The following is a 22,870-nucleotide window of genomic DNA, read 5'->3' on the forward strand; positions in this document are numbered from 1 at the left end:
ATGGAGAGTTCTGATGCGGGCGCACAGAGATGTGCCCAGCCTTATTCTACGTTCACACTTTGTAAGACAGGGGCAGTTTTGTGACACGGCCATGTCATAGAACGGCAGCTGTTTGTGTAGTTCACCCTGGAACATCACTGGGCACATTTGGGTGTGCCTGCATTCCAATTAGCAATTACAGACAATGTAGAGTCCAGCCGCATGGAATTCCGGCCACAGTGTAAACAGTGTGTATATACTCCATATATACTGCCGTTGTTGCAAACCTGCAACTAATGGCCATTGTTTAATGAAAATATATGTTGTGTGAACGTGGCCTTGAACAGTATTAAAGGGATACTCTGCCAATATATATATATATATCAGCTGTTGCAAAAAAGTTTTATAGATTTGTAAATTACTTCCAATTCTTTTTTACAATTCTGTTATGGTGCTCAATGCCGCCACCTCTATCTGTGTCAGGAACTGTCAAGAGCTGGGGAGGGATTTGAAAAGCACTGACAGTGTCACAGCAGTGTCACACACCTCTGTAACACTGTCAGCCCAGAATAAAGATGCTTTTTACTAAAGACACCGGATCACAGTCCATCTCTTAAGATAAGTATGCAATGGTCCTGTGCTTGGTGTGTGGAAACTGCCAGCACATATATATTCATATCTGTGCTGTCAGTTTCTCCCTCCGGTCACTTTCATTAGGATTACATTCTCGCAGTGTAATTGTCATCCCACTGCGAATATGTATGCGGCAGCCCCCTTAACCCCCCCGCAGCCCCTTTCATAAATTATCTGGCCAGCACCCCAGCTTGTTCTGTGGCTCCCGGTATACAGACGTCCTGCTCAGCCAGTGCGTTAGCCAATAGTTTTATTTGTTTAAAAGTTTTTTTGGTTTTTTTTAAATGTTTTTTCTTTATTTATTTTTTCTAGTAAAGCAGTGATGGATTTTTTGGTGGACCTGTGCAGCCAACATCACTTAAATCCTGCTCAACATACTCTTGAGATGCGGTCTGGAGTGTCACATCAACCTTTGACTTTAAGGCCAAATACCCTTATTGGAACTTTAGATGTAAACACAATTTTTCTGAAGGAGAAAGTCACAGAAGTAAAAGTCCGAAAACCAGCTCCGAAGATTCCTGAGGTTAGTAAAAGGAAAGATTTCAGCAACTGTGTATTTAAATATGAGCAACTAACTTACAGGTTCCATGTCTCGGTAAAAACATATGGCTTGCCATATGACCATGTAAAAAAAATTTGAGTGGTGTGGGTTTAAATACCAAGATCCCTACCGATCGATAAAATAAATGGGCAGTGGTGCTCAGCTCAGTGTGGTTTCCACATGACTCTCATCACCTGACATGACTCTCATCACTTCACAGTGAGTGATTTATGTTTTTTAGAGAAAGTCAATAGAAACTCTATGTTTAACTGAGTGCTGCATTGTTTTAGTGCTTATGGGGGTCTCAGCACACAGGCCCTCACCAATCAAAATCTCTGACATGTTTCTATCATATGTTAGAAGTTTTTTTTTGTAAAGCAATGCACCTATTGATTTAGTTTAGCTGCACACAAATGAAGTTAGTTCATACTTCTGAAACTTGCTGCTAAAAATCACACTTGATATTTTAAACCAAAATTTCCCCAAACCTTAGAACAGTTCTTCATGGCGATTGACTGAAGGCTGTCAGTCACTAATAAGACCACACTGGAATCCTAAGCCCACAGACATAATTGAAATCTACTAAAACTTTACCCACAAAACCATATAACAATCTCTTCAGCTGCTCCTTTAACAGTTTGCCTGAAATCATGACTGTCTGGTTTTTCAAATAGTAACTAATGACAGCTCAGCTTTTATTGCATAATAATATTAATAACAATATTTATTTGTATAGCGCCAACAAATTCTGCAGCACTTTTTTTCCCCACATGATACAGGGGTTACATTTACACATTGCAGGATTAAATAATTAAAGCAAATGTGCCATCAGGTACATCGCTTTAAGTTTTTTTTTAAAAGTGCCGCAATCTTTTTTTAAACCGCGGCCGGATTCCTGTACACGGTGCTGGTCTATTACCTGCCACCGGCCTGCCGTCCCCAGTGAGACAAAACCCTTCTCCTCTGTGACGTGGCTCCATTGATACTAATGGAGCTGGGTTACAGAGGGGTTGGGAGTAGGAGACCTGCTCGCAAGAACTTACAGACTAGGAGGACTGGGACACAAGAGGCAGTGTGTGCTTTATTTGCAGATGGTCCAACTATTGTGCACAGAATCGGAAAATGCCTGTAAGTGTTGGGTGAGCCAGTCACCCACCAATCTCTGGGTAAATGATACATTGTTGGAGATATAGAGTAAGGCCAGTTTCATACATAATGCATCGGCAGTGGATTTCACGCTGCGAGTTTGCAATGAAATCCGCTGCGGATACCTCTCTTTTAATTTCCAATGTGAGTATGTAAATGCCGCCCCCATTAACCCCCGCCGCCGGGAAGATACTTTACCTGCTCCACAATTCATCCCCATCTGAGGCTCCCGCTCAGCGAATCAGTGACTGCAGCGGGGTCATAAACTGATTGGCTGGGGACTTACAGGGACCAGGAGCCTCAGATGGGGATGGAGCGTAGAGCAGGTAAAGTATCTTCCTGGCGGTGGGGTGTTAATGGGGCCAGTACTTACATACTGGCGGGATGACAATCCTGCAGCGAGTATGTATTCACATTGGAAATGACAGGAGAGGTATCCGCAGCGGATTTTACTGCAAACTTGCATCGTGAAATCCACTGTGGATATGTTTCGTGTGAAACTGGCCTTAACCCCTTAAGGACCTGGCCAATTTTCGTTTTTGTGTTTTAGTTTTTTTCTCCTTGTGTATATAAGGCCATAGCAGTTGCATTTTAACACCTACGGACCCACATGAGCCCTTATTTTTTGCGTCACTAATTGTACTTTGCAACGATAGGCTGAATTTTTGCATAAAATATGCTGCGAAACCAGAAAAAAATTATATGCGCAGTGAAATTGAAAAAAGAAAACGCAATTCTTTTGAAATGTTGTATATGTTCCTCAAGTCGGTACGATTAAAATGATATGCAACTTGTATAACTTTTATATTAAGTGATTGCTCGTAAAAAATTAAAACCATTGACAGAAAATAAACGTTCCTTAAAATCGCTCTATTTCCATGCTTATAGCGCTTTTATCCTTTGGTCTATGGGGCTGTGTGAGGTGTCATTTTTTGCACCATGATGCGTTCTTTCTATCAGTACCTTGATTGTGCATATGCGACTTTTTGATAGTTTTTTATTACAATTTTTCTGGATTTGATGCGACCAAAAATGCGCAATTTTGCACTTTGGAATCTTTTTGCGCTTACGTCGTTCACCGTGAGGGATCATGAATTAAATAAATTAATATTTTGGCGATACCAAACATGTTTGTTTATTTATTTATTTTTATTTATAAAATGGGAAAAGGGGGGTGATTTGAAATTAGGGGAGGGGGTTATTTATTAATAAAAACACTTCCATCAGATCGGTGCTCTATGTTAATGGTCTGCTGCTCCGACGCTGAGCCCCGGCCGGCTTATTTAAACTGATCTCCCCTCTGCGATCGCCGGGAGCCCTCTCTGCTTCCCCTTAATGGCCGCATGACGGGTATACCCGTCATGCGTCGTTAAGGGGTTAAAGGGAGGGGACAGCAGAGGGGGAAACAAAATTTAGGGAATGTTATAAGCATGTCTGAAGAGATGAGTTTTTTTGGCACATTTGAAATTGTGGAAGGAGTCTAATGTCTTTGGGTAAAGCATTCCAGAGAACTGGTGCAGCACGAGTGAAGTCTTGAAGGCGGGAGTGTGAGGTTCTGATTATGGAAGATGTTAGTGTAAGATCATTAGTGGAATGTAGTGCATGGGTAGGATGGTAGGTGGAAATGAGGGAGGAGATGTATGGGGGGCAGAATTGTGAGGAGCTTAATGGGTGAGGGTGAGGAGTTTGAACTAAATTCTGGATTCAATGGGAAAATAGTGCAGTGACTGGCACAGGGGGGAGATTTCAGTGTAATGGCTGGAGAGAAATGCTCTGCAGTCAGGATAGACTAGAGAATGGAGAGATTAGATAGAGGAAGACCGATTAGTAGGAAGCTACAACAGTCAAGACGAGAATGGATCAGGGCGACAGTAAGAGTAAACTGTATGAATTATAAGAAATTCTGGCGATGTTTTTGAGGTGTAGGTGACAGGAGCGTGCAAGAGTTTGAGCATAGGGAGTAAAAGATAGATCAGAGTCTAGCATAACCCCCCAGACATCAAGCTTGATGCAAAGAAATTATGCTAGTACCTCAGACGAATAGTGAGATGTCAGGTTGAGGTTAGAGGAAGGGAATACAAGAAGTTCTGTTTTAAAAAGATTGAGTTTCAGAAATAGAGAGATCGTTATATTAGAGAGAGTGGTATAGACAGTTAATGGTGTTTTGTAGGGATGAAGGGGTGATTTCACAGGAAGAGGTGTACATCAGTGTAGAGATGGTATTGAAGGCAAAACCTGTTGATGGTCTGATCCCTGGGGAACCCCAAGAGTAAGAAGTAAAGGAAAGGAAGTAGAGCCAGAGAAGGATACACTGAAGGAGCGGTCAGAGAGGTAGGAAGAAAACCAGTAGAAAGCAGGAGTCCTTTAGTCGAGTCAAGTGGAGCATGAAAAGGAGGAGCGGGTAGTCTACAGTATCAAACGCTTCTAAGAGATCCTAGAGAATCAGCAAGGTGTAGTTTCCTTGTGAATCACTTGACACCTTGGTGACAGTGGTTTCAGTGGAGTAAAAGAATCAGAAGCCAGACTGCAGGGGTCCAATAGAGAGTTATCAGAGAGATAGCGGATTAGGCAAGAATAGACCCTTAGGCGAGTGGATTAAGCGAGAATAGACCAAATGTTCCAGGAGTTTAAAAATGAAAGGGGAAGCGGTGTAACCAGGTTTCAGTGAGAGACAGAAGGATGAAGCATTTGGTAGTTAAGAGATTATGAATCTCAGTCAGTTTGTTACAGACTAAGTAAGAGTTCAGGCGAGCGCAGGTGAAGAATTCTGGAGAGAGAGAAGAACAGAATATGCCAGACAGTGTTTCTCAATCAGGTTTAAAGGATTCTTATTGGAGGGAGATAGAAGAAGATTAACAGTAGAGGATGGTGGACCAGGATTAGGAGAGATATCACCAGCAGCCAGAAGCAGAAGGATAGAAAGAGACAGCAGGTGGTTGAAAAACTCATGAGACCAACTTCTGTGCTGCACTCTAGAAGGAATTATCTTAGGTTGGCAATCAGTGGCGTAGCGACCGCAGTCGCAACGGTCACCTCCGCGTCCGGGCCGCTACCAAGGGTGGGCCCGCCGGGCCCCCCTTGCCGCCACACTGCCCCCCTCGACTCCCTCTTGTGACCTCAATATTAGTCCTACACAGCACAACAACCTGCAATCTTCTCTCAGCAAGTTCCTAGATAAGCACTGACCTTTCTGACCCCTGAATCCAGCGTTTTTAGCTGCCCAGACAGTCTCCAAACAACTGACCTTTATCTTTCCCTGCTCATTCATCTCCCTTGGCCCCTCCTTCCTCCAAAGGATATAATGGACACAACAGAACCGGATTTGCCTGATAATGAGCAGATAAGAAGTGAGGGGGGAGGCTTGGAAACTGCTTCTTGAATACAGAAAGGGGCTTTTTTGCCTAATAAAATATATTACAGAATTTATTAAAATCGCTTGTACTATTGACTTGTGCAAAAAAAACAAAACATGACAGTTACACTTTAACATGTTAAGAAGATATTTCCTGTTAAACAAAAGTTGTAACTTACAAAAGTATTTTTTTTACAGTTCCTTAAGCTTTTTAATTCTTTCCCAGTTCTGGCCTAATTCTGAATGTAGCAATTAAAATTAGCACTTTAAGATGAGACCAGGGTCTAAAACAAGAGTTTTTTAAGATATGAAAGCTAAGCTGTGATTGGTTGCCTTTTATCATCCACTATGTTTTTTCTACACCATGGATAAATAAATAAGCTACACAGTACTGAAACATCCCAGTAACCACTCATTTAATTTCTTTTTATAGCTACTAAGCTAAATACAAACATATGAAAGTGGCTTTAGGCTATTTTCACGTTTATTTTCATATGATCTAATGATGGTCTAATGATCTGAACTACAAGATTATAGGTCACTATGACGCTTTCAGTTTGGGTCTGTACACCACCAGTCGGGCCAGGACTTTGCTTACATTACAGAGACAATCCCAATCTATATTTCACATGTATGAAAATAGCCTTACCTCTTAATTTTAACAATGATGCTCCCATTTTCTGTTGTGGCGAGTGATATAATATGTATCTTTAATGAGGCATGATTTATGTGTTATTACTATTTACCAGCACAGGTTACAAATTACATCAGCAACAACTGTATGCAATAAGGTTCGGGGCGCCTCAGTTACAAATCTCAAAACACAGGACTAGACAGATATCTTTCCAGGGAAGGACCCAACAAAGGGATAGTTCCTTTACGGAGAACACTAAAACCAAAAGGCAATATCCCACTCAATTACAAGTCTGATGATATTAACAGGGAAATACCAAAGCTAGGTATTCATTCACAGACAGCTGTTTTAGGGTTTTGCCCCTCATCAGAGTCAGTGAAAATAGTTGTAGACACAAAGTTGGAAAAATTGTGTTGGTTGTAAGCTGAATTTCTTAGATTATTATCTTATTATTCTTTGTTTTTGTCAATTCTTTTTACGATATGTGTATAATCTCTTGCATCCCTGCATTTACAGTTGCCTTCCCTATCATGCTCTGTCACTTGTGTTCAGAATCAGTGAACCATTTATGTTGTCAGGCTTCACTTCCACTCCAGTGAATCTTCCTTCCAAGCCTTTTGTTAACCTGTCAGGTATAGCATGTGTAAAAAAATCCAGGTGTGATGGTACTTTTCAGCTGTTTGCTGAGCACATTGGCTTGGCGTGCTGAGTAAGACAGCTCCTTTTACAAGTCACCTAGTCCTCCCCCTTTTCAAAGTTAAATGCTAATGAGTCACTGGATCTGTATGAGAGAGATCAGGTGAACTAGGAAGCCCATTCTGCGTTCCATTACACTGCACGGTAGCTAATAATTGTCATACAAGACAGATTCCAATGTTTTGGCCTTTTTTTTTGTTGTCCCCAGAAAACTGTTCGACTTGTCGTAAACTTCCTTGGAACGCAGAAGGCTGTTGTGAGAGTGAATCCGGCTGTGCCCTTGCGGAATATCCTTCCAGCTGTGTGCGAGAAATGCGAACTTAACCATGAAAATGTGACTCTCCTAAGAGATGCAACCAGCAGAGAAGAGCTAGACATGTCCCGCTCACTGAATGAGCTAGGTATTAAGGAGCTATATGCCTGGAGCAATAAACAAGGTAATACTATATAGTCTGATCCTCCTGCTCATGATATTTTTGTTTAGTTTACTCAGTAATCCATGTACATTCTGATTTTATTGTGACATATTTTCCTAATATGATTAATGGAATTCAGCTTTGTCGAGCATTACTTTATAACCGGAAGAGAGCTGCAGATTACGGAACCTTAATCCTGCTTTTCTTGCCTATCCTTACCTCTAGAAAAGCATCCTTATTTATGGTTACTCTGAAAACATTTTTCCCATCTTTTTACCCAGTAAATACTACTCTCAGTAATTACAATGTCACTGACAAAGCGAGCTACACCTTACAATTTAGGGCTGTGTTCACACAGGAACATAAAAGCTCAATACAACCATAATTTTGAGTGAGAATAAAACATTATGTGAAAATATTTTTAAAATGCTTTATTTTGCCAAATCAGGTGGTAAATAATGAGCATGTTTATTATTTGGACAGTTGTGATCAATTATGCCTGCTATCCCATAGAGTGTGTGGACTGCCAGCCAATTTCCCAATGACTTTCCCAATAGTCGTACTGTATTTTAACCTCAAAAGTATGTCCGTATTTTTCTTTTACTGTGTAAACAAAGTTTATTACTGACAATACTGGAAGGCCTTTGATAGGTCCATAACTAATACCTCATAGAGTATACCCTAGGTATGGTGTAACAGAGGTCTGTGCGCTTTCCATGTAAAGCTAATAATGTAATGTCATGTGCTGTCAAATATGCTATTGAAGATTAAGTGCCTTAAAGGGAATGTGTCACCAGAAAATGACTTATTGTTTGAAGTTTTTATGTTAAACCTACAATGAAACCTGAGGCCAGTAAACTGACACTTTAGAACTGCAGAAAAAACTTTTCAGCAGTCTCATTGTCATCACAGACAGGGTTACAGAGAAAGGTAACTCCAGTATATAGATAACAGAAGACCACACATTAGATGATGGTCACAACTCACCTTGCTTCACCCTTATGTCTGCACAGGTCACAGAGCATGCTTAGAAAACTCTCATAGATGTAAGCTATTCTTCTCTGCTCTTAAATAGGACTCGACAAATGCAGTGTTATAAAACTCCATTCCCTCTGCCTTTGCAAAGGCAAAGGTATAATGGTAAATGTAGAATGCAATAGGAGACCATGTCAGGTATTAATAGTAATAAAGATTGCAGACAATACATATGTCACATCAACAAATAGGTATATACAAAACGGAATGAAACATGAAAACTGGAGTGCTTCTTTAAAGTGTCTGAAATCCATGAAATAAATTCCATAGAACTATAATGGAGCTAGTTTCATGCAGTAAGGCATAATACACCAATAATTACACACGGACCTGCAATTACAGACAGCTGCATTCGCGGACTCATTCAATAGACACTAGGGGGGAGATTTATCAAACATGGTGTAAAGTGAAACTGGCACAGTTGCCCCTAGCAACCAATCAGATTCCACCTTTTATTTTCCAAAGAGTCTGTGAGGAATAAAAGGTGGAATCTGTGATTTTTTTTCTAATGCCAGGGAGACTTTAACCCCTTAAGGACCCATGATGTACAGGTACTCCAGTGGGTCAGACGGCGCTATGAAGTGAGCTCAGAAGCTGAGCCGATAGCTGCACTCGCTAATAGCTGCGGTCCCGGGCTGCAGAAAGCAGCCAGGATTGCGGCGGTTCAGAGCGGGGTCGCCGTGCGACCCCTCTCTGAACCTCCCCACCCGCCACAGGACATACCGGTATGTCCTGCGGAGGATAGGGGTTAAGGGATTGAAGTGTCACTGTCATTGTCACTGTCAGGAATGTGCAGTAGCCTGGTGTGAACTGGTCCTGGTTTTTTCTTTTGTGTGACACACCCGATTGCTTCTCAGCTTCCGACAATGCTAGAGTTACACTGAACTCTGCTAGCCTAGATTGCTGCAGCTGAGCAAGTCTGTTTGATTGACGTTTTTCTCTGCCTGTCTGGAAGCTGGAGGAACATAGCGCCTGTCCAATGGGGATCCAGACCGGGCTCTTGATCCTCATAAAAGAAAGCTGAGCCAGTCTCTCAGTGCTGGCTATTAAGGTTCATACCCTGATCCCAGCTCCCCCTGTCTATTTCTGCGATCCCCGTACCTAATCCCTCTTCTAGATTTATCTGACCTCCCACCTGACCTTTGACTATCCGACTGTTTACTGATTTTGTACTGGGTTGCCTGTTTTGTTTGGACTTTAGCTTGTTTGACTCTCCCTTTGTGTTTGTTTTGTCTGTTTCGTTCTGTGATCACCTATACCAGAGCAGGGACCGCCTTTGTGGTTGTCCGCGGCTACCTAGGGCCGTTTGAGGCATGTAGGTAGGGACAGTGAGTGGGCTTAGTTGTAGGGCTAACTGTTGTGTCTTGTCCCTACCTTCCCTGTCCTGACAGTCACCTTCAAAATCTAAATCAACAGGGGATGTGAAATAAGGCATGCTTGCAACTTACATTGCAAGTGAGCTATACTTACTTGAAATCTAGGTCCTGTCTTTTCAAGGCAGCTTTTTGTTCTTGTACTTGTTGAAAAAAAGAAAACAAACATTCTCTTGGTCATCTGCATGCTCACCGAGAAAACAGTCCTTTGATTGACGGATGCATTGAGCCATCACAGTCTGTACAAGCAGAAACTTCCTGCATTTGGTCTCTTTTTTTTCAACCAACAAAGGACTAAAAATATGCCTTCAGGACTGGACCTGGATACAAGTAAGTACAGCTTTGTTTTACGGCATGATAACAAAAAAAAAAAGAATGATTAATGTAGCCAGCGATTGGCAGAGCAGTGAGCAGGGACCAGCAGACTGAAGCCGGAGTTTGTAGAAGGAGCGAGGGCACATAAACATTTGCTGTTTAATAAGTGAAATAAGTTAATAAGTGAAATATGGCTTTCACTACATGCAGCAGATTTTCAATGCAGGGCCATAGGCTATAATAGTAGCGAGTATCTCAGCGGATTTCACTGCAGAACTTGCAGCGTGAAATCTGCTGTGAACTCGCTATGTGTAAAAGCACCCTTAAAGGGGTAGTGCGGTGCTACAAAGTAAATGACCCCCTTCCCCTTGTTCCCCCCACTCCCGGAAGTGTGGTGCATTATACTCACAAAATTACTGTAGACTCCGACCGCCATCTTGGGACAATGACGTAATCCCAGCGCGTCATCAGCTGCTCAGCCGCGCCTGACTGAGCATAACTATGCTCAGCCAATCGCAGCTGAGCAGCTGATGACTCGCCAGAGGGGGGCCGGCATGAGGGAGGGCTGGAGTGGTCCGGCTGGCCTCCTGAAGATTATTGCCCGGGGTGGCTGGGGTCGGTGAGTATAAGACACCACACTCTCGGGGGTGGGGGAAAACTTTGTAATGTGTGTTATTTAGTGAATAAATGTGTAGCACCTCACTACCCCTTTAATCTTTTAGTTGATCAGAACCATAAAATGTACTTTGGGGGCAGTATGTTTTTAATCTGCACTGATTATTCAAAACATGAAATGTTTTCTGGGTCGGGTTAGAGGAGGTTATGTTACATGTAGAGATGAGGAAGCTGGCCAAGGTTCGTGTTCTTGCGAACCTGAACTAACGGCTTCTGATTCTTGCTGTCTGCCTACTTTGTGGAAAGGGTTGATACAGCCTGGGGACCGCCTGGAAAACTGGAATACAGCCATTGGTCATAGGGGGTCATAGTTACATGTAAGGCTGTTTTTTTATTGACTTAAAGGGGTTGGCCACTTTATAGTAACATTGATCAGTATACAGTATTTTAAAGTGTACTCACTGCACTTACTGACAGATGCTCCCTGTGTACCTTATAGAGCTAAAATCAGGCTTCCCTCCTCCAGGCTGTGCTGCCCCGCTATGTGGTGAAGCTGTCCATAAGATGACTAAGATGGAGAAGCATGTGACCGTGCTCCACCCCCAGTGTCCACCACTGAGACTGTATATGCCTATGAAGGACACTGGGGGCGGGGCATGGTCACATGTTTCTGCATGTCAGCCATCTTATGGACAGACTCACCACAGAGCAGAGAAGCACAGCCTGGAGGAGGGGAGTCTGATTTTAGCACAGGATGCTGCTGTCAGTTAGGGGGGCATTTATTAAGTCCGGCGTTTTTTACGCCGGACTTAAAAATGCTCCCTCAGCTCCGGCGCTACGGAGATTTATGTAGAGGCGGACTGCCTCTACATAAATCCCGTGCACGCCGGTGCGCACCGCCGAAAACCTACGGCAGCTGAGGACTGGAGTAGGTTTTCGGCGTATATTTGGGCGGAACGGATGGTAAATCGCGCGGACTCTGAGTCCGCGCCCTCCGTTCCGCCCACTACACGCCCCCTTTCCGCCCCCCTGGCGTACTCGGCGGAAAGTGCCGATTTGCGAATATTCTATTCGCAAATCGTCCATTTGCGTATAAAATAATACGCAAATCGGCACTTTCCGCCGAAAATCATCCGTTCGCAGGATGATACATGTGGCCCTTAGTGTTCTTTCCCATACACTGATTTTAATATTTTGAACATTATTGAAATAAAGGACTTTGTTATACTTCTATATCCCTTTGTGCAATTTTTTGGTTTTTAGTATTGTGAGTACAATTGCTAAACTTTTACACTGAACTGTTTTACTATAAAGTGGCGAACCCCTTTAAATATTTTCTATACAGGAACATTTATTTTCATCCAAGGTAGCAGTGTTGGTATTATGCACTGCATACTGTAGTTGATCATAAGAGTTGTTTAGGAGCTTTCATCCTGGACTTCACAGAAGTTCACACAGAGAGTAATGCAATAACTACAGTGTATTATGAATCCTAGATGTTGTAATTCCATTTTGTATGCAAATAAACGTGACTCGTCAGGCATGCAGCCAGCGTAGATGAACAGCTGTCTATGAAATGTGCTCTGGACTTTGTATATAAGGTGTGTCAGTGTAAATGCAGTCAACACGCTGAGCCTCCCTGGGTGTCTCCCTAAGGATCAGCTGCAGATTCCTACTGCAATGTGTTCTACATTATATCTAGCTGTACATATTTGTGATATATATATATATATATTATATGTATGTATGTATACACACACACATTAAGTAATCTCTCCCCTATTTTAAAGTGTACCTGTTGTTTGAAGTAATGTTTTTCATGTCATTAGACACTTCAAAAAGTCATCAATTATTGATCACATTGGATCTCTTTCTTGAGACTCGCTTCAATCCTAAGATACAACCAGTGGGAGTGTATGGCAGTGCACAGTGGCAGACCACGCCACTGCTATGGGACCTATGGACTAAGTGGTCCCCCTGGGTCCTTAACTGTGTACATTCATGATGAACGCTCACAGTTAAATCCTGCGTCTCTGTGGCTAACAAAGCAAGAAGCCATTGGCTCTTGTGGCCAGAGGCAGCATTGCACCTCCAGCCACAGGAGCCCCCCCCCCCTCTTCCTCCACACGCATGCTTATGTGGCCTGGAACAGTCCTTCAGCATTCATTTTCTCAGCTCCATGTTCACATGAAGATACCAGCTGCTATCACAGTATGGCGTCAAGATCTTCTGATAATGAACAGTGAATCAGAGAGGGGAGGAAAGGGGGGGGGGCTGGGGAAAGTCTTTTTGAATGCAGCTAATGGCAATAATAAGCCCAATTACAAAGTTTCCTAAAATTGCCTGTACTATTGATTTCTGCAAAAACACAAAAAAAACAACACAAAAAACGACAGTGACACTTTACCTCTTGGCTTGTGTGAACATAGCCTAAACATAATTTTCAAAAAAGAGCACAGTTATCATTCGCTAACTGAATGCATTGTGTCCTTGTGACTGTGGGTTTCTCTCTTTGAAATATTATATTAAAAGTTAGGTTTAAGGCTATGTTCACACACAGTATTTTTTCTCAGTATTTCGGTCAGTATTTTTTAACCAAAACCAGGAGTGGATTGAAAACACAGAAAGGCTATGTTCACACACTGTTGAAATTGAGTGAATGGATGTCATTTACTGACAAATAATTACTGTTATCTCAAAACATCAGGCATTGTTTTGAAATAACGGCCCTTATGTGCCATTAAATGACAGTCAACTACTGTGTGGGAACACAGAGGTTTATGTTTCTGGGGATGGCATGAAAAAAATGCATACTCCCCAACCTAGGTCTCCTACAATTTTTGTTGTGATGTTATACAGTTCTTTGCTTGCCGCTTTACTTTTTTATTTAGAGACAAACTTTCTCAGCAGTGACGGCCCACAGAGCCAGGTACAGTGATTAGCTGAGTGGGCAGTCACTGGCAAGACAAGTCATTCTTAGAAATGAAACAAGAGTGACAAGTAGGGAACTGGAAGCCATCAGAGAGCGTGGTGCAAGGGACCAAGGTAATTGGAGTATGCTTTTATTTTTTGCCCACCAGCAACAAAAGTTTGTTTCCAGTTACTGTTTGTTGAAAGATTTCTATATGTTATGCAATATTTTTTCCTAGTTATATAACAAAAAATAGTAAAATATCTAATATTGTCAGCATACATTAATGCTAATTAATTAAAGCGTGTTTGCTAAAGATATAAACTAGCACTTAAACTAAATAGAGATGTACATAATCAGCAATAAATAAATATTATTGTAATTGTATTATAAGGTTAATAAGGTACATAAGGTTAATAGCATATTTATTAGTTTATTAATAAACAGTTATTTTATTGATAGGTTAAGTTAAATGATATTGGTTAAGTTACTTACCATTGTGATCACTATTAGTTAGTGCTCTAGTTTCCGGACTGAGGCTGATGACAAATCTTGTTATGCAGCGTATTGGCCCTCATCAATTTAGAAGTGCGGATTTACATGTTGGCAATACCCCACTAGCAAACCTTTTGTATAGTCGGTTACTAGTATGAATGTGGGAGATCTTGCATTATCATCCAATGGTTAAGGCTCCTGTCAATGCTTGTGCCTATTTGGCCCCTGTGTGTGTATATGAGCTTGTCCTAAAATGTGACAATAAAACATTGGTTTGTCTGCAAATTCATGTTTCCACTAGTGCTGTATCCAGGATTCTGCTGTTTTGGCACAACTCCTTAAGATGAGAAATTTTTGTGTTTAAGCACTGTAATACTAGAACTCTATGGCCCTATGAGGCACTTGCTCCTTTTTTGTCTTGCATATGGCTTTAGTATCTATTATGTAATGTGATAAAGAAAATGCAATTCTAACAGTACAAGAAGTGGAGTTGTGGGTGCCGAGCTCCCTCTATGCATTCTCTTGTCATGATGGTTCCTATTATCTGTTTCATGTGTTTATTTATTGAGCACATGCCACATCAGCTGTCACAATTGCTGCCATTATGCGGCTGCTCTAAAAAATAGCATGCCAAGAAAGTATTTGCCATTTGTATGCAGCCTTGGAAATTATTGTTTAAAGTTATCAGTTCTCAATGTAACTTGGACTACCAAATTGATATATTTTAGGTAATGCTATATAAACTTTCACTGGGTACACCATAAAATATATATAACATTAACCTATTTAAGAGCAAAAAGCTTAAATTAGTTTCTAGTTAGCGCCCCATACGTTTTGCGAGGAGCAGCAACTGTAACTGGATGGGAAATACTGTACAACCAAGTATAAAGCTTTTACATCTAAGTATAAACACAAGAAATGTAAGTGCCTGTTTATTCATAAGCAACACTACAACTGTTCAGTATTAGTTCCTAGACAGTTCAAATCTACAGCTAAGCAGAGCTTAATCTGAGCACAAAGCAACCTTCTGTGTTGATATCTTTTAAACACAAGAGATATTGCAAATAACGCTCAGTGACCCCACTCTGTAACTTCACAGGGTCTTAACTTTGTGTTGTTGTGGATCCTAAATGCTTCCACTTTCCAGTAATATTTCTCTTTGTTGACTGACAAATATTCAGGGACAGCATTATATATATATATATATATATATATATATATATATACAGTGGTGCCTTGGACTAAGAGCATAATTCGCTTTGGGACTGCGCTTGTAATCCAAATCCACTCTTAAACCAAAGCAAATTTTCCCATAAGAAATCATGGAAATGCAGACAATTGGTTCCACACCACAAAAATAATGATTTATTATTCTGAATAACATGTAAAACAGATGAAACAAACATTCAGAAACAGCAGAATATGTGATATTATAAGTTACTGTCCAGTAATGGAGAGGATGGGAAACACAAGGGCTGACAGAGTGCAGGGAGCATGAAGGAATGAGCAGTGCAGATGTGGGCACATACATGCAGCACACTCTGTCTGAGAAGAGAGGGGTTACAGCTATGAAGAGATTACCTCCACAGTCCTGTCCTGGATCTGCTATGATTTGGAAGGTGAGGGAGACTTCCTGGGTCAGAGTAAAGGGCTGTAGACCCCGCTATGCAGACCATGCCCCTCACCCACCCCCCTCCCACACAGTACAGGAAGCTCTTAAACCAAAATGCTCTTAAACCAAGTTACTCTTAAACCAAGGTACCACTGTATATATATATATATATATATATATATATATATATATATTTATATATATATTTATAAAATAAAAAAAAAATTATATATATATATATATATATATATATATATATATATATATTGTATATATAGTGTGTGTATAGATAGATGGATATATAGGAGGGTTTGGCATAGTAGTGTATAAGTAATGATAACTATTTTACTTATGATGCATTTGGGCCAACTGTTAAAATAAAAAATAGACAGCCGCTTCCTGGTAAGGTATGTCTGATGCTGTTGTGCAATATCATAGGCACAAGTGTATGGATAAGGTGCGGTGCGGCTCTCCAAAGACCACTTCTGCCGATCCAATCACCAGAGTGTGTGTAAATCAAGCAGGGACATCGACCCGGACCAGGCAGATAAAAGTGGACTTTCTCATAAGACAAAAGTGCAACCAGCCAAAAAATATAGAATAAAAACGCACATATGCCACTCAATGTGATTAGGACATAAAGATGCGTGGTATAAAAATGTATTTAATAAAAAACAACGCACTTCGTGTTATCTCATAGAGCCTTCATCAGGTAACAACCATCAGCCTCACCAATCAGCTGTTTGATAAGGCTGTGGCCTCTTCATTGGTTACTGCTGCTCCTCCTGCAGTTGCCATACTTTTAGTAGCTGTGGTGCAAGGAACTGCACTATTGGCCTGTTCCCTTGAGACGATGCCGTTTCTTGCCCTGCCTCTACTAAAAGTACAATACAAAGATGGCAGGATAAGCAGCAGTAAACACTGAAGAGGCTCATGTAAGCCAAGTCAATCTGATATTGATGGCTTTGCTGATATTTGTTAGAAGGGACTGGACAGCCAGGAGTGGATCGGTGGACTGTGAATGGTAGCTCCGCCCCAAATGCACCAAAACACCTAATTAGCATATAGGTAAAACTGCTAATATCACAGCACCACAGATGAAGATACCTTACCTTCATCCTCAGTGCCCCTTGTGCTATAGGGAGATATCAGTATGTTCGATTCTTCTTTAGGCTAATGAAATTATGTTCTGTTGGAGTGGAAAAGCCCTTATAACACTTTAGTATTGTAATATGATCAGTATGGCTGTCAGACCCGGATATAACGCACCTGTTTACCTTATTGCACAGAGAAGCAATATTAATGTAGTGGCCTGTATTTCTGTGATGTTAGAATAGTTATGCAAAACATTTGCAGGGCATCAGCACATCATTTACACTGAGCAGACATACCCACTAGGTAAATATTGAGTGACTCTGATGTGATGCACAATTTATAAGCACCCTATGCCTAGCAGAAGTTGTGAATGTCGTTGACATGTTGCCCTCTGCTGTCCATATTGTGTAATGTCTATGCAGGCATAAAAAGCAAACTAGGGTACAAATATGGATAATGTTATGGTTCTAATTCCAGAGGTATCAAGTGCACTAGCAAACAAGATGTTGGCATAACATGACCTCCTGCACTTGAACGAGTGGAGAAGACACAATGACCAGCAATCACTGCGTGGCACTAGCCATAGTGTAAGCAAGTCTAGAGGTATAGGTAGAGATAGGATCCCTACGCCTCTTTTCTTTTGTGCCTGCACCCTAGGATATTCTGGGTATGAGTTAGGGCTCAGAATCTACTTTGGCACTGGGTTCACATGGTAGCAAAATACAAATACAGTCTCTGGTTGCTGATATAGATTGAGGCTACTTTCTCATGGGATTTTAGCAGTATTACAATACCAGTGTTGTAAATAATATTTTAAGCTATCTTTTTTATATGCTGCTGAAAGAATCTACACAGAATCTGTGTGGAAATTGACCTGCGATGCCCATTTTAATTCCACAGAATGTCAGTTTATGTTACACTTTCATTGATTTACTGCAGATGTTCTCCATTCACTTTAATGGAGGAAGTCACACATTTTGCTGCAGAAATGTTGCAAATTTATAGGAAAATTCTGTAAATTATTTAGATTTTTTTCTACTAGTACAGGTTTTTTTTTTTAATACATTGCTTCAGTAAAAATGTATATTACTTTGTAGCTTTACTTTATATAACTTTTTAACTTCATATGAAGTTATATTATTTTGTAATATAAATTTATTAAACCCCTAAATAACCCTGGACATACGTCCATCGGTCGCCTAGGGGACTTCAGAGCGGGTGCAGCTTGTAGCCCGGGAAGTGCAAAAATGCAAATTGGCCTGGTCCTCTAAGGGTTAAAGCAACGTATTAAAAAAAAAAATCTTCACTCTTCCGAGTACCTCTTCAACATAATCCAAAGTAAAGTTTAGAGTAGCGAATCTGCAACAATCCTGCCCCTTGATGTGCTGGGTTTGATGCAGGTCCATGTGAAGTATCCAGCCTTTCTAGCAGTCAATGTCCAGAAACAGCGTTGTTATTAGCTAATACAAATGAGCGAATCACTCATCTAAGCAAAGTGCTTTGTTTGATCTGCGCTCCGCAAGCCGCCGGCCTTTCATCGCTGCTCCTTTCCCTGCCACTCCACCCTGGGTGCCGGGAAAAGCAGAATCCAGTCCTGAACTATCTGTGCTTTGACGAGAATGACAAGTAATTTACACTGTGTCCTTTTTATTAGAGCTACAAGATTGATTTTACCTATGAAGCTGCAGCTGCAGTATAAAGCAATGCAGTCTAAAAAAATTGCCATCTTGTGGATTACACAGGCCGATCTGGAGGAACAAGCGACCTGCCGTTATCATTGTCATTTTTTTCAACAAGCTGAAAAACAAGGATCAGCCAACATTGTGCATGTCAGCTGATCGTTGCCTTTTAACATTGGCTATTACATCAAACGATTATCAGCTATAGCAGTTAATAATCGGTCAAATATGGCCGATAAACGCTTGGTGTAATAGGCCTTTAACATCAATCTTGTTGAGCTACAAAATGTCACAGTTTAGCCCTGGCCTTATTATTACTATTTTGGAGGGCCACAATGCCCATGTTTTTCATTTAGCCACTTCTCTGATGTTAAGCAGATTGTGCCTTTGATCTAGGTTTATAATTAATGGTATAACAAGTATTGACATATTTTGCATAATTTTTCTCTTTAACCCTCAAATGTATTAATATAAGCAGCAAATAAAAGAAGTTATATAACATAAGAACAAAAGATGATACAATGGGGACAGATTTAAGTGCGTGAGAGATTGCATTTATACTCGTCGTAATGACTTTAATCAAGGACATCCTGTTTTGTTTCGATATTAAAAGTAATAAGAATTTATTTTTATATAAAAATCTTAAGCCTGAAGAAACAGCTGGAATGAGCTATATATGAGCTGTATGCTTCTTTTATAAACTGATGTTAAATATACTATATGTAGAATTTATTTACATGCTAAACACACCCCAACTTTTTTACACCTGGATTCTGCATTATTTATGCAAAGTCCCATAGAAACTGTTAAGGGAAAGGATCACTTCTGGCAAATCACTTCTTCCTAAGGAAAAACAGTGTCACAAATAGCTTTTATTTGGCAGAATAGAAGGTTACTGTAAGTGACAGTCTGTATTACTTATTTTCTCGTACGCCCTTATGAGCAGCATAGGAGCTAACTCTGGTTTACAGTATTAGGCCATGTTCACACTACGTAAGTTTCGTAATAATCACAGCCGTTGTGACAACTATGGAACTTACGTAGTGCTGCAGGCTAAGGGAATCCCGGCCGGAGTGTATACACATAGTCTACACTCTAACACCCTAATGGCTGCAGAAAAACCTGTCAGTGCACACAATGGAGCGTGCGGCTCTGGTCGCACGCTCCATTGTAAGCAGCGGGAAATTCAGATGCGGGCATGCAGGGATGCACCCACATCTGAATTCAGCGGCAGTGAATGATTTTCTCAGACACTGGGTCGGGTCACAAAACAGCCGATCTCTTACTTCATGTGAACATAGCCTTATGGGAATACAAATTCTAACACTGTTATGGGAGCACTGTTGTAGGAGCATTGTGGCTAGATCTAGTGGATACATCTTTTCCAGTTTTTGTAATACAGCCGTTATGAGAACCATCAACTTTTAAAAGGATAGTGTGATGTTTATGTTGAGTCTCTAAATGTCTTGGATTACAGAGTAGTTGTCCCTCTCTATTCTTTGCTTCACACTCTTCCACACTGTGGGAGCTTGTAGAATTGCACCAGTGCGTAGGACCTTACATGCTTAACTTTGCTCACTCATGTAAAAACCTAAACTGTCTGACATGATAGGCGTGACCTGGTGTGTCTCTGTAATCCCCTGGTTTTCATTCTGTAATTATTGCTTGGTTATGTAATTGTGCCAAGTCTGTACCTGTGATGACTGATGTTTATAGTGTATGAAAAGTATGTGACATCTTCTGTTTCTTTTTTTACCATATAAAGAATGTAAAAGCTGATGTGACAATAAACAGGAGTTGTAAACTTTTATAATGCTGCACAGGGACCTTGCACTTAGACTAAGTACCAACTGTAGCTAATCTTTCTTGCAAAGTCCACCTTGTAAAAGTGCAAGTAGTTTCCAATGAGCTCTCTTTAAGTTGCGCTGTTACAAAGGTTTATGGTTAATACATAGTTAAGCAGTGGGGAAGAAACCAAGTGGTTACATGTATGCTGAAGTAGTGTGGTAAGGCTTTCTGTCCCTTGAGTATAAATTTTACATGTGTAACATATCTTGATCTTTTCTGTTTAAGTGATAGCTTTTGTTCTTTATAGAAAAGAATCGGAATCTTTCCTCAAACAGCGACACGGCAGAAAAGGAGAAAAAGGGAATCTTGGGATTTTTCAGAAGCCATAAGAAAGGACACAAGGTAAGTGCAGCTCCCCATAGATATTATACATAAAGCTCTGCATAGATATTATACATAAAGCTCTGCATAGATATTATTTTGAATCTCATACTGTCATTCACTGTAATTTCTGGGTATGGTGTGTGTGTGTGTGTGTGTGTGTGGGGGGGGGTAGATTCAGTAGTGGATTATAACAGGGGCGTTTCAGGCGGCAGTCCGGGGCCCTGAGCTCCTGGGGGGCCCATGACCACCCAAAAAGACTTATACTTTCAGTGGTGTACTGTCTCCTGGCTACACTTCCACCATGATTTGCAAAAAATCACAGGTTTTTTTATGGCAATTTTGCACAAATCGGGACATCATGACATTATCTGTTCTGTACTATGAACGCCAGGCTAGTGCCGCCATAGTTACAGTGGGGTGGGGGGCCCAGGCTTGGTGAACAGCCCGGGGCCTATGGTAAAGTTATTCCGCCCCTGGGTAGATTGGTTGGACATCACTATTTTTCTGACACAAGTAATGCTGGTGATGTCTACCACCTGGTCATTAGGCTTTAGTGTTCTTTTATAGTGGGGTACATATTAGGACTGGGCACTGGTATAAAAAATGGGAAGGTATAAATACATACACTGTGCATTTTGTACTTTGCATGATCAGCTTGCCTTTGCGATCTTCTATTTATTGTCCACTGGACAAGTTGAATTTAGCCTGAAACGAATGCTATGGTCATGTCTAGTTCTTTTACCATCATTAGAATGAGTTTATGGTATGATACGTTCGATATATAGGGTCAGACCTCCTGCCTCACCAATAACAAGTAGGGACATTCTTTGCGGAAGTAAACAGGCGAAGTTACTGTACCACACCCATGAAGTAATAGATATTTCTTCAGTTTGTTTCACTATCCATGAATAGGTGGGGATTTAAATTCAGTAATATTGTTAGAAACTGAAGAATATCTGTCCAGAGTTGAAAAGCAGTGGAAGGCTATGTATATTGTTGTTTTGCATGCTTATATGGCTATGTTCACATAAAAAATTCTAAGGACAATATGAGGCTGTTTTACAGGCAAAAAATAATAATTTTTTTTTTTTTTTTTGTAGCCTTTATTTTTGCTTTTGGGCCGTTTTTAGCACTGTTTTACAAACCCTTTTGGTTGTTTTTTCATAATAATTTTGGCTTAAGTAAAAGCTGTAGGTCTAAAAACAGCTGTTTTCAAAGGGAACTTTTTGGGGACTTTCAATGTCCTAAAATACAGTATGTAACAAACTACTTTCTATGCAGGCCAGTGGGGAGATAGGTGAACTCTTGTTGGTAATTTAAATTAAATTAGATGGTAATTTAGGGCCGGACTACAGTACACCACTGGAAAATACAGGTCCCGACCTGGTCACATGATCACCATGGTGCCTTCCTACAGAAAGTAAAGATACCAGAGCTACAGGAAGGTGAAAAAATAGACTAGGATTGCTGAAAATGAAACTGGAGAGCAACCGTTTTTACATGGATAATGTTAGAATAGTGGCATATATTACCCCAGAGCTTCTTTTTTTTTTTTTTTTGTGGGATAACCCCCTTAATTAAAAATTAGATGGAACAAAGAGTAATTATCCATAGAAATTTGATGCCACAAAAGATCGCTCAAACAGTGTGACCATAGGCTAGTTAAAAGTTAAAAGTTCACTGATGATTAAATAAAAAAAATATGTGTTTCAATTCCTCAATATAAGCTGTGATAAGAAAGGAAAAAGTATGCTGAGCCACAAAGAATTCTTTAAAAAATTCTTTCAAATCAACCGGTGTCAGAAAGTTATATAGATTTGTACTCAAGTCTTCCAGTACTTATCAGTTGCTGTATGTCCTACAGGAAGTGGTGTATTTTTTCCAGTCTACAATAGTGCCTTTGTGACAGGAACTGTCCAAAGCAATACCATATCCCCACATAAAAACCTCTCCTGCTCTGGACAGTTCTTGTCACAGACAGGGGTGGCAGCAGAGAACACTGTGTCAGACTAGACAGAATACACCACTTCCTGTGTGGCATACAGCAGCTGAAAAGCACTGGAAGACTTTGAGTTTTTTTTTTAAATAAAAGTAAATTACAAATCTGTAAAACTTTCTGACACCAGTTGATTTGAAAGAATTTTTTTTTACCGGAGTTCCCTTTCAAGCAA

General features: G+C 40.6%; 1 protein-coding gene across 8 annotated transcripts in view; it reads left to right on the forward strand.

The window, feature by feature from the left end:
• COBL (cordon-bleu WH2 repeat protein) overlaps positions 1–22,870 on the forward strand; it is a 342,443-nt gene that overhangs the window by 142,155 nt on the left and 177,418 nt on the right. For all 8 annotated transcript variants that reach the window (XM_069958515.1, XM_069958510.1, XM_069958512.1 and 5 more), the window contains 3 exons: positions 925–1,135; positions 7,190–7,418; positions 20,623–20,717. In XM_069958515.1, coding sequence (XP_069814616.1) covers positions 925–1,135; positions 7,190–7,418; positions 20,623–20,717 — 535 coding nt within the window. The remainder of the gene's footprint in view (positions 1–924; positions 1,136–7,189; positions 7,419–20,622; positions 20,718–22,870) is intronic.

The sequence above is a fragment of the Dendropsophus ebraccatus genome, chromosome 2 (assembly GCF_027789765.1).
Source record: "Dendropsophus ebraccatus isolate aDenEbr1 chromosome 2, aDenEbr1.pat, whole genome shotgun sequence".
Classification (NCBI taxonomy): Eukaryota; Metazoa; Chordata; class Amphibia; order Anura; family Hylidae; genus Dendropsophus; species Dendropsophus ebraccatus.